Here is an 11,961-nt window from a genome sequence, read left to right on the forward strand (position 1 = left end):
CCGTGAGTCGTTTGACAGTGACAATATCAGGTTCAGGTCGAGGGCCTCAAGGCTTTGCCTTTGCATCGGCGCCAGTAAATGAGCAATACATGATATTAAATGTTGAATATTTTGAACGAACCAGATAAAACTACAATGGAGGTCCTGAAGCGAGAAGGGTTCCCCTGCTGTATGGGACCGGAAAAGCAGCCGTCAATGTAAGTAAAGACTATTCTGTGTATGTGTCGGCAAAGATGAAATGAGCCGTAACCAGAGAGAGGGATCTAATGTAGTATTATTGGGCCAGTCAAAGGACCCAGTAACTCTCTAGCGGTAGTACAACTCAAGAAATTACAAAACATAATAAACATAAGAGCAAGACTGATAAAAGGTGTACCACCTAGAGAAACGATCACTCCTATACTAGTTGGTCTACATCGGCTGCCTATTGAAGGAAGAATTGACTTTAAAATATGTACAATAACCGGTCCTCCAAAATATCTAAGAGAATTGCTACATATGCAGCCAACAAATCGTCCTGACACGAGACTTTACAGATGTCTTCAAACTATTGGAACCTAGATACATGTCTAGAGGTTTTAATTATGCAGCCCCTAGACTATACAATAAGCTCCCCCGAGACATCCGAATACTTGAGGATATTAAGACTTTCAAAAGGAAACTGAAAAATTTCTTATTCAGCGAGAGTGGTTCAAAACTGACGATCTAACCAAGATCTACATATACAGTAAGCGGGTAATACACATTGTGATTGTGAAATGTTAAATGCTCCCGAATGAAACAAGTAGGTTCCCCTGCTGTACAGGACCAGAAAAGCAGCCCGTTAAACGGAACGAAACGAAATCAGGGCCCAGTCCTCTGCGTGTATGGCCTGCTTTTGTGTTAACTTAACTTATGTAGGTTAAACTGTTTTGCCATTATTATTGATAAACCTTAGTTTGCTTATTTCTATTTTCCTTTCCTCTATTTTCTTTTAATTTCATTAGTCATTTTACTTTTTATTTTTTTTTCTTGAGTTCTCTCCTTAAATTATTTCTTACTTCTTCAATTTTAATGTCATATTTTTTTGCATATTTATAAAAGACTTTCCCCAGCATTCACCATATGGTTCCCTTATTTGATCTTTCACTATCTCCTTAATTGATCTTTTATCATCTAATGTAATGATGTTATGAAACAGCATCAATTTTCATACTCTATTTTCTTTCAATTGGCAATATTCCTGCTTCTGCTATTAATTCTCAGTAAGGCGTGGTTTCATCCTGTTCAAATATACCTTTCTAACTCTTGTACTATATACACTCTAGTTTTTTTCCCTTTTCCCCTTTATTACATCCTATGCCTCAATATTTGCAAACATTTTAGGTACTAGCCTGTCTTTATTCTCACCAGTAATGCCAAACCTCATACTCTGTTAGTCTCCATACTTCCTAACCTCTGAAAATGTACAAGATTCAGCTCTACTTTTTAGAGCAAGTACTAACGCACTAGATCTGTAGTAGAGGAAGTATTTGAAAATGAAGATACAAATTGTACATTATATGAAGAGGGAGATGCAAATTTGATGTAGGCCTACTTCTTATTAGCTGCAAGAACTCAATAACATAAGAATGGAGTGCTTTTTATTGATAAAGCCACACCCAGAACATTTGCGAGAAAAAATAAGTATAGAAATATGTATTACAATTTGTGAAAGGCAAAAAATAGAAATAGCAAGCGAACTCTGAAACCAAACTCCAAAAAGTGAAACCCGAACCAAGAAAAACCACTCAGGATGGCCGTTACAAAGGCAACAGTCCAACATAATACTGGTGTAACTACGACTATATTCAACTCTTCCACACTGACATGCAAATAGCACGTGAATTTATTGAACTAAATATTTCGTGAATATATGTATAATTATGGAGAATACAAAATCAGTAGAGCTATCGCTAAAACATCTCACAAGTAAAGATTTTGGGAAAATACCGAAGACCGCAAATAAGGTGAGTAATGAAGAAAATGTCCTATTATTAGTCTGACTAATTCAGTCCAAATTGCAAGATTTGGAAATGCTGTGGGAGTATACAGTACGTACCAGGTTTCTCAATGCTCATTCCACAACAATCTCACTGATTGTGAGCACACAACTAAAAGAAGTTTTAGTGCAAACTGCAGAAAGTTCATTTAACGTTTAACTGGGCTCAACAAGGAACAAGAAGATTTGGAAGACTCAGGCCTACATGGCTTAGGACTATAAAGCGCGAAGTAGGAGATGATGAATGGAGAAGTATTGAATTAAAAGCTCAAGATAGAGACGACTGGCGAAATCTAACCTAGGCTCTTTGCGTCAATAGGCGTAGGAGGAGATGGTGATGATGAGTTACCTCCTACACTAACAGCCCATCTTACACACTTAGGCAACTTCATGGGATGACTATTCTAGTTTCCTTAATTCGAGGCCACTAACCTCCTCCTCCTTTGCACAACTCGCAAAGCTTATCATTTTCATTCCTGTTTCTATACATTCGGGTATTGTAGAACAACACAGGAAAAGCTTTAATAATAAAGAAATGCTGGCTGTATGTATGATAGCAGCCACCTGCATGTATCATTATGTCTAACTTAGAATACGGTAGTGTAAAGGGGTCAGAGGAGATCGTTTGCCTCCCCCCCATTTGGTAAGTAGGTAAAGACACATAGCTCTAGCTTAGAGCAAGTCTAGAAGAAGTTATGGTAGTTCTGTTCAATAGCTGCACCACTAATAATTTTGATATTTTTTTCTCATGAATTACTGAGTGCTTTATTTAAAGCTGATTTTTCAATATTAATCTTACCCGATGATCATGTAGCTGTCAACTCTGTTGCCCGACAGAAATCTACGGTCGGGATACGCCAGCGATCGCTATACAGGTGGGGGTGTACACAACAGCGCCATCTGTGAGCAGGTACTCAAGTACTTCTTGTCAACAAGAACTCAATTTTTCCTCTGTCGTGCCTCCGGCTAGACCTACTTGGATACGCTGTTGATTCTGGAGTTATTGTTCACGATTTGGTGATGTATTTGCTCTAGAGTTTAGCCTTCGCTATTCAGGAAGCTTTATCTTTAGCTTAGCAAGCTTTTGGAATTAATTTGAATTAATTATGGTGACGAAGAGAGTATGGACTCTCTTTCACTTTTAAATGGCCGACCCTTCCCTTAGCGGAAGTGTTGGTGTCGAAGAGAGTATAGACTCTCTTTCACTTTTTATTTTATATCTCTCCGCCATTTATAGGCCTCTTCGATTAACTTTCCTTAAAAAAAAAAAAAAAAAAAAAATATGCGACCTTTCCTAATAGTAGGCGGTCCTTACTTGGAACCGAAGTTAATTAACATTGAGCTTGTCATATCGTTTTTCCTGTTAAGAATTTATGCTATTTTAACTTTATGTTTTTGAAAGAATTTCTTTGATAAGTCTCGTACTGTTTTCAAAGTTGAACTAACGTTTTGTTTAGTCTCCGCAGTTGTTGACGTTCAGAACGTTCAACTTGCGCTCTATCGTTACGATAGAGAGAGAGTATTCACGGTTTCACGTTGCAGTAAGAGTAAACCGATTCTAGCGTTTCGTTCATTCTTTCTTAGCTTAAATGGTTTTAATTCTAATAAAGGAACTTTTTATTTGGGAAACCTTTCAGTTTTTTTTTCCTTTAACAAATAATATGTTTTAACGATATATATAATTGGGCTCATCTCTCAGGTTCTAAGTCAAGAGAGATAGAGAGAGAGATAGAGACGGAGGGAGAGAGAGGAGGATAAACGTTTCGTTCAAGCGGGTAACGTTGTTCTCGTTTTTTTGCTCTTCTCCCTAGTCGATAGAGGGGAAGAAGGTAAAACGTTTCTAGAGTTTTATTCTTGTTCCCAGGCTTTTTGCGGTGAGAGATTTTAAACGTAGTTTATTTGATCTAGTGTTTAGTCTCTTTTCCAGCCACTGAATTCTTTATCTTTCATTATGTTTTTCTGTTACATTGTAATACTGTTTTCGCAATTACTACCTTTTAATGAAGGATAGGATTGCGTGTTTCAGGTACAAACCACTTAAAGTTTCGAGTTCAGTGAAATAAGTGCAAACAGAAAATCAAAAGTGATAAAGTGATATGCGCAAAGTGTTACAGTGTTGCGTTCGAGGGTTCGTCTGTTCGTGCCAGTTGTTCACCTAGTCCGATACCTCTTACAAGCTCCCAAGCCCAGGGGAGAAGTAATGTCGAAGGACTTATGGGTTCATCAGGCCTTGATCGACAAACAGACGTTTCCCTCTGTGGTTTCGGGTGTATCTACACACGTTGCCGACGTGATCACCCCACCCACACAAAGACGAGAGAGCCCATTTATTCCTCGTCTGCGGAAGAGGTTTCTCGCAGAAACCATGGACCAAATCTTGCAGCTTTTAAGTGCAAGTCGGTCCCTTCCGCGCAAGTCCAACGGCCTAGGTGTAGCCACTGGGTCAGTTCGGACTCGCTGCAGTACGACAACTGCACACCTCCTAAGAGAGGCTAGGTGGTACCGCAACAGGCAGTAACTCCGTCTGTTGCCGCACCAGCTGTTTTAGACCCTCAGTCACAACGGACAGTAGCTCCGTTTGTTGTTGTCTTTCATAGACCCTAGTGGTCCATGCTGCAGACTATACAGTCTCAGCTTGCTCCTTCATGCAGGAGTTTCATGCTGGAAGGTTGACAATGCAGCCTGTTTACCTACAACCCGCCGAGGTTGTGCGCTCAGCAGATACTGCGGCTGCCTGCTCCCACACCACACCTGTGAGAGCTCCTCCACCGATGCGCAGTCCTCACTGCCAGACGCATGTTCTTGCTGCACCATCTGCTAACATGCGTGAGCTGCCGCATCAGGAGTTGCCGGGTTCCAGCACTATGCGGCATTCTCCTCAGCCCATGCAGCATGCTCTGCAGACCTTACAGCATGCTCCGCATACCATGCAGCATGAGCCGCATACCATGCAGCATGAGCCGCATGCCTTACCTCATGCTCTGCATACCATACCGCATGCTCTGCATACCTCACAGCATGCTCTGCATACCTTACAGCATGCTCTGCATTCCTTACAGCATGCTCTGCATACCTTACAGCATGCTCTGCATAACTTACAGCATGCTCTGCATACCTTACAGCATGCTCTGCATACCCTACCGCATGCTCCTCAACCCACCGCAGCCCCTCCCACGCACCAGCACTCTGCTTTTGTACACAGAGCACTCCGTTGCCGTGCGGGAGCTACCACAAGCTGCCGTGTTTTGACACGGTGTGTCAGCCTCCGCTACACACTGTGGTTACCGCCACTCGCCAGCAGCAAACTAGTCAGGCAGGAGTTGAGGCTTCCCCACACATCTTTGGTTGTTGCCAACTCACAAACTGTCATGCAGTTACATGACGTTGCCTTTTGGTCTGCTACTTATACACCAGTGCTGTATGTCCTCACGCTCCTGTTGTGGTTGACAGTTCAGTTTTTGACAGTTCATAGACTGTCAAGCAGTTTCATAACGTTGCCTTCTGGTCTGCTGCTTTTGCACCAGTGAAACCCTCACTGAGAGAACTTAGCTTTTCTCGGATATGGTTCCTGTAGATGAGAAAGTGCTGTTCTCCCTCCTTCTGATATTCACTTGAGGACTCTGTCATTTGGAGAGGAGCCTTAAGCTGCTTAGCCTCCTATGGACTTTTATTTAAGCATAACATGCTTCCAGGGAGGGTAAATGGTTCCGCTTCAGTCGCTAACCCCGTCTGTTGCCACACCTGCTCCCATAGACCTTGAGCTTTGTTGCAAGACATGCAGTCCAAGCTTAGTCCTTGATAGAGTGACTTGTTGTGACGCAGTGCGGCAACCTCAGCAACCCGATAAGGAGTTGTCTGTACTACCCAGACAGTCTAGACAGTTTCGGGTTGTCGCTGTACTTCCTCGCTTCCCCATGGTTGACAGTTCACAGACTGTGCAGCAGTACCATGATCTTGTGTCCGGCTCCGTCAGACGACTGGCTTTTAAGAGCTCCCACAAGTCGTCGCTGTCTGGAGAATCTCAGATGGACTATGGATCTGACCAAGGAACTGGGCCTCCTGGTCAATTTAGAGAAGTCCCAGCTCGTCCCATCCCAGACCATTGTCTACCTGGGTATGGATCTTCAGAGTCGAGTTTTTCGGGCTTTTCCGTCGGCCCCAAGGATCAACCAAGCCCTAGAATGCATCCAGAGCATGCTGAGAAGGAACCGATGCTCAGTCAGGCAGTGGATGAGTCTAACAGGGACACTTTCATCGCTGGCCCTGTTCATCGAGTTAGGGAGACTCCACCTCCGCCCCCTTCAGTTTCATCTAGCTGCTCACTGGATAAAGGACATGACGCTAGAGACGGTCTCGGTTCCTGTTTCCGAAGAGATGAGGTCTACTCTAACGTGGTGGAAGAACAGCTTTCTTCTCAAGGAAGGTCTACCTTTGGCTGTTCAGAACCCCGACCGCCGTCTCTTCTCGGACGCATCAGACACGGGCTGGGGTGCGACATTGGACGGACAGGAATGCTCGGGAACATGGAATCAGGAGCAAAGGACACTTCACATCAATTGCAAGGAGTTGTTGGCGGTTCATCTGGCCTCGATAAACTTCAAGTCCCTCCAGCTAAACAAGGTGGTGGAGGTGGACTCCGACAACACCACAGCCTTGGCTTACATCTCCAAGCAGGGAGGGACTCATTCGAGGAAGTTGTTCTAGATCGCAAGGGACCTCCTCATCTGGTCAAAAGATCGAAAGCTCACGCTGGTAACGAGGTTCATTCAGGGCGATATGAATGTCATGGCAGATCGCCTCAGCCGGAAGGGTCAGGTCATCCCCACAGAGTGGACCCTTCACAAGAATGTTTGCAGCAGACTTTGGGCCCTGTGGGGTCAGCCAACCATAGATCTGTTCGCTACCTCGATGACCTAGAGGCTCCCGTTGTATTGTTCTCCGATTCCAGACCCAGCAGCAGTTCACGTGGATGCTTTTCTGCTGGATTGGTCCCTTCTCGACCTGTATGCATTCCCGCCGTTCAAGATTGTCAACAGGGTACTTCAGAAGTTCGCCTCTCACAAAGGGACACGGCTGACGTTGGTTGCTCCCCTCTGGCCCGCGAGAGAATGGTTCACAGAGGTACTGCAATGGCTGGTCGACATTCCCAGGACTCTTCCTCTAAGAGTGGACCATCTACGTCAACCTCACGTAAAGAAGGTACACCCAACCTCCACGCTCTTCGTCTGACTGCCTTCAGACTATCGAAAGACTCTCAAGAGCTAGAGGCTTTTCGAAGGAGGCAGCCAGAGCGATTGCCAGAGCAAGGAGGACATCCACTCTCAGAGTCTATCAGTCTAAATGGGAAGTCTTCCGAATCTGGTGCAAGGCCAATGCAGTTTCCTCAACCAGTACCACTGTAACCCAGATTGCTGACTTCCTGTTACATCTAAGGAACGTAAGATCCCTTTCAGCTCCTACGATCAAGGGTTACAGAAGTATGTTGGCAGCGGTTTTCCGCCACAGAGGCTTGGATCTTTCCACCAACAAAGATCTACAGGACCTCCTTAGGTCTTTTGAGACCTCAAAGGAACGTCGGTTGTCCACTCCAGGCTGGAATCTAGACGTGGTCCTAAGGTTCCTTATGTCATCAAGATTTGAACCTCTCCAATCAGCCTCTTTTAAGGACCTCACATTAAAAACTCTTTTCCTCGTGTGCTTGGCAACAGCTAAAAGAGTAAGTGAGATCCACGCCTTCAGCAGGAACATAGTTTTCACATCTGAAACGGCTATATGTTCCTTGCAGCTCGGTTTTTTGCTAAAAACGAGCTTCCTTCACGTCCTTGGCCTAAGTCGTTCGAGATCCCAAGCCTGTCCAATTTGGTGGGGAACGAACTGGAGAGAGTTCTTTGCCCAGTTAGAGCTCTTAGGTACTATCTAAAAAGGTCAAAACCTTTACGAGGACAATCAGAAGCCTTATGGTGTGCTATCAAGAAGCCTTCTCTTCCAATGTCTAAGAACTCAGTTTCTTACTACATCAGGCTTCTGATTAGGGAAGCACATTCTCATCTGAAGGAAGAAGACCTTGCTTTGCTGAAGGTAAGGACACATGAAGTGAGAGCTGTGGCTACTTCAGTGGCCTTCAAACAGAACCGTTCTCTGCAGAGTGTTATGGATGCAACCTATTGGAGAAGCAAGTCAGTGTTCGCATCATTCTATCTCAAAGATGTCCAGTCTCTTTACGAGAACTGCTACACCCTGGGACCATTCGTAGCAGCGAGTGCAGTAGTAGGTGAGGGCTCAACCACTACATTCCCATAATCCCATAACCTTTTTAACCTTTCTCTTGAATACTTTTTATGGGTTGTACGGTCGGCTAAGAAGCCTTCCGCATCCTTGTTGATTTGGCGGGTGGTCAATTCTTTCTTGAGAAGCGCCGAGGTTAGAGGTTGTGATGAGGTCCTTTAGTATGGGTTGCAGCCCTTTATACTTCAGCACCTAAGAGTCGTTCAGCATCCTAAGAGGACCGCTACGCTCAGTAAGGAAGACGTACTTAATAAAGGCAGAGTAATGGTTCAAGTCGTCTTCCTTACCAGGTACTTATTTCTTTTATGTTATTTTTGAATAACTAATAAAATGAAATACGGGATACTTAGCTTCTTTGTTAACATGTATGCTGGTCTCCACCCACCACCCTGGGTGTGAATCAGCTACATGATCATCGGGTAAGATTGATATTGAAAAATGTTATTTTCATTAGTAAAATAAATTTTTGAATATACTTACCCGATGATCATGAATTTAAGGACCCGCCCTTCCTCCCCATAGAGAACCAGTGGACCGAGGAGAAAATTGAGTTCTTGTTGACAAGAAGTACTTGAGTACCTACTAGACAGATGGCGCTGTTGAGTACACCCCCACCTGTATAGCGATCGCTGGTGTATCCCGACCGTAGATTTCTGTCGGGCAACAGAGTTGACAGCTACATGATCATCGGGTAAGTATATTCAAAAATTTATTTTACTAATGAAAATAACATTTTTTTTTTTTTTTTTTTGAGGTGGAACATTATTTTTACCCTATTTGAAAACCCTTCCAATCTTTGGGGACCCCTCAGTGAGAAACCAGGTTTTCTGGGTGGGGAATGAATTGAAGAATCCGTTTTAACATACGAATTATGGCACATGTAGAATTAGCAATAAACAAAGCTACCAGCTAACTTAAACAAACAACCTAAATTAACCTAGTAGCCATATCCTTACCGAGCTGGCAGGTTACGACCTCCCTTACACAGCCATATTAAATATAAGACAGCCTAAAACCCTTTGTGTACTTAGGTTGGAGAGTAAAGGTGAATTGCACCTCTCTGACTTAATACCCAATGCACATTAACCTCACGAATGAATGAGCACCAATCATTTTTAGTTTTGTGAGAAATTCTTAATTCATTTTCAACAAATTTATAACTAAATTAACACCAATATAATTATATACAAGTAACAAATTAGATTCTATATCTAAATGAGACTTTTCCAACCAAGTTCCCTTAAAAATGGATACGTAAAAACTGCACCTTTTTTCACTTCTTATTTTTCAATACAACATGCCTTCTGTCACACTGAAATGCATTTTTGTTAATATTAAGTCGGCACTTAAACCACAGGTAGGGCAAATAGTGTCACTTTCACTTTTAATAACACCGTAATCTTGGCAGTAATTTATTATTCTTTCAAAGTCACCATAATAATGCAAAACAAAATATTTATAATTTAAATAACAATTGAGACAAGAACTTGGGAGAAAATCCACAAAAATTGATGTCGAAGTAGAAGGTAAATAAAAAACCGCACCATAAGTTGAAGGTTCACATGCCCCCATGGCTCTCAAAAGATTGAAAAATTAGCCGTGGAAATTGTTTGAAAAGTGTTCAGTATCCTAGTAAAACTGTCACTTAATTGGGTATTCAAGTCTCGTGATTCTAGTTTTGTTATAATGCTAGTCCAAAGTAAAATGTTGATAATCATCATTGGTTAAAAACTATGACGTTTGGGTGACGTCGTGTTATGTAGAATACAGTCGATGATGTAATAATGACATAATCTATTTGTTCCGTAACTGACATACAAACCACGCTATTTGATACTGGTTATTACTTTCAGGGTAGCTGAAATGATGAGCCATTAAAATTTTAACAAGGGTTTACTACCCCACCGCTAGTTAGCGGGGGGTAGGGGGTAGCCTGCTATCCCCCCTCACACACACCAGTGCTTGAGTTCACTTTACTTTTGGCTCGGAGCGAGAACGGTTGTTGCCACTCTCTCTCCTCGCCTATTTTGGACTGCCATTAATGTTTGTCTTTTTACTTACTTTTTCTTATACTTGTAATATATATATAAACATTCTTTATGTTTATGTATATATTTGGGTATAGAAATGTAGTAAGTTTTCTTTTCAGTGTTTGTGCTGTGTGTGTGATGTATGACAACGACACCTGTATAGCAAGGCCACCACAGTTCCTCTTCGTGGGGAACGACCTCTCCCTCTCGGGTCCATCGGTCTTCCCGTCGGCTTATTTACGTTAACTCTGCCGCCGCCGGGGAATCGTCATCGCCTGGACCCTCTTCATTCATATATTATCTTCGCTTTTCCTCTTTTCCTACGGGAAACTTGGATTCTCAGCGAAGGGAATGTGGTCTTTAGATTGACTACGGTCTCTCTCTACTCGAGGTCGTTCACCTTTACTACTACTACGTACTATTACGGTAGCTCCTTTCTCGTTGCGGGTTAGGTTGCTATTCCGTTTGTTTGTTTCAATTATTTTTTAGTGAAATCTAATTGTATTTTAACTTTTCAGCTTTTTCCGTAGGGAACACTTCCCTTCGGGGGTTCAGTGGTTCTCACTAATATATTCTTAGATGATTAGATAATTATAATTCTGTTTTTATTACAGTTACTCCGCCCCCCTCCCCTTCTCCTGTGGATGTCATCTGGGGAAGGTGGGTTTTTCCCTCGGGGTTTCTCTTCGGAGTTCCTCCCTAGGGAATTTCTGTTAAAATAATTATTTAATTTTATTTTCCCAGTTAACTATGCAGTTTTTCTTCGTTCGACTAGAGAGTGCCAACGAAGCAGAGCTGTCCTGTTCATGCCTGGGGATTCTGCTGTTGCTGCCGTCCCACAGAGGACGTCGTCATGGGCGTTATCTCTTCTCTTAGAAGTTCTCCCGTGACAACATGCCAGCACTTCAGATCATCTTAGAATGCTAATGGAGATTCGCCTCCAGGGGTTGGACAACTTCCCTTCCGAGGGAGGTTTTCTCCCTTCAGAGAGAAAATCTCCATACCTTAATAAATTCATCGCCTTCGACTACTGTTGCTGCCCTGCGGCCAGACTTTTCTCCCCCCTTGCTGAGTTTCTCTTCCTTCAGGGGTGGAGCACAGTCTTGGCAAGTCTCTTTTACGAAGTGTTCACCTCTTTCGTTCGCGAGAGAGGCCACTCATAGAGACTTCTCTTCAGAGATCGCTACTGCTAAGGTCAGCTTGCTGATCCACCAGCCCTAAGGGTCATCACCACGAGTGTCTTCAGGTCTCTTCTACGAAGTGTCACCTCTCTCGTTCGCGAGAGAGACCACTCATAGAGATTCCTCTTCAGGGGATCACTACTGATAAGGTCAGCTTGCTGATCCAACGGCCCTAAGGGGCGTCACCACGAGTGTCTTCAAGTCTCTTCTACGAAGGGCACCTCTCTCGTTCGCGGGAGAGGTCTCATAGAGATTCTGCCTCGGAGGATCAAGCAGAACTTCCAGTGACCTCTACCTTGTGCTGCAACGTGGTCCTTTGGACTTCGGTCCTGGACTCTAACACGGACCATTTACGGTCCCATCGGTGGATGTTGACCCTTCCAAAGGGCACATCCCAGTTCCTGATCATCCTGCCAGCTGACCTACCGATCTACCTGCGCAACCT

At 43.4% G+C, this 11,961-nt stretch overlaps 1 protein-coding gene across 1 annotated transcript in view; it reads left to right on the forward strand.

Annotated features, from left to right (window-relative positions):
- Positions 1-1,577: 1,577 nt before the first annotated feature.
- Positions 1,578-11,961, forward strand: part of Polr1B (RNA polymerase I subunit Rpl135) — a 494,679-nt gene continuing 484,295 nt past the window's right edge. Inside the window, exon 1 of the mRNA XM_068386504.1 lies at positions 1,578-1,988. Coding sequence (XP_068242605.1) covers positions 1,905-1,988 — 84 coding nt within the window. The 5' untranslated portion in view covers positions 1,578-1,904. The remainder of the gene's footprint in view (positions 1,989-11,961) is intronic.

The sequence above is a fragment of the Palaemon carinicauda genome, chromosome 1, assembly GCF_036898095.1.
Source record: "Palaemon carinicauda isolate YSFRI2023 chromosome 1, ASM3689809v2, whole genome shotgun sequence".
Taxonomy (NCBI): domain Eukaryota; kingdom Metazoa; phylum Arthropoda; class Malacostraca; order Decapoda; family Palaemonidae; genus Palaemon; species Palaemon carinicauda.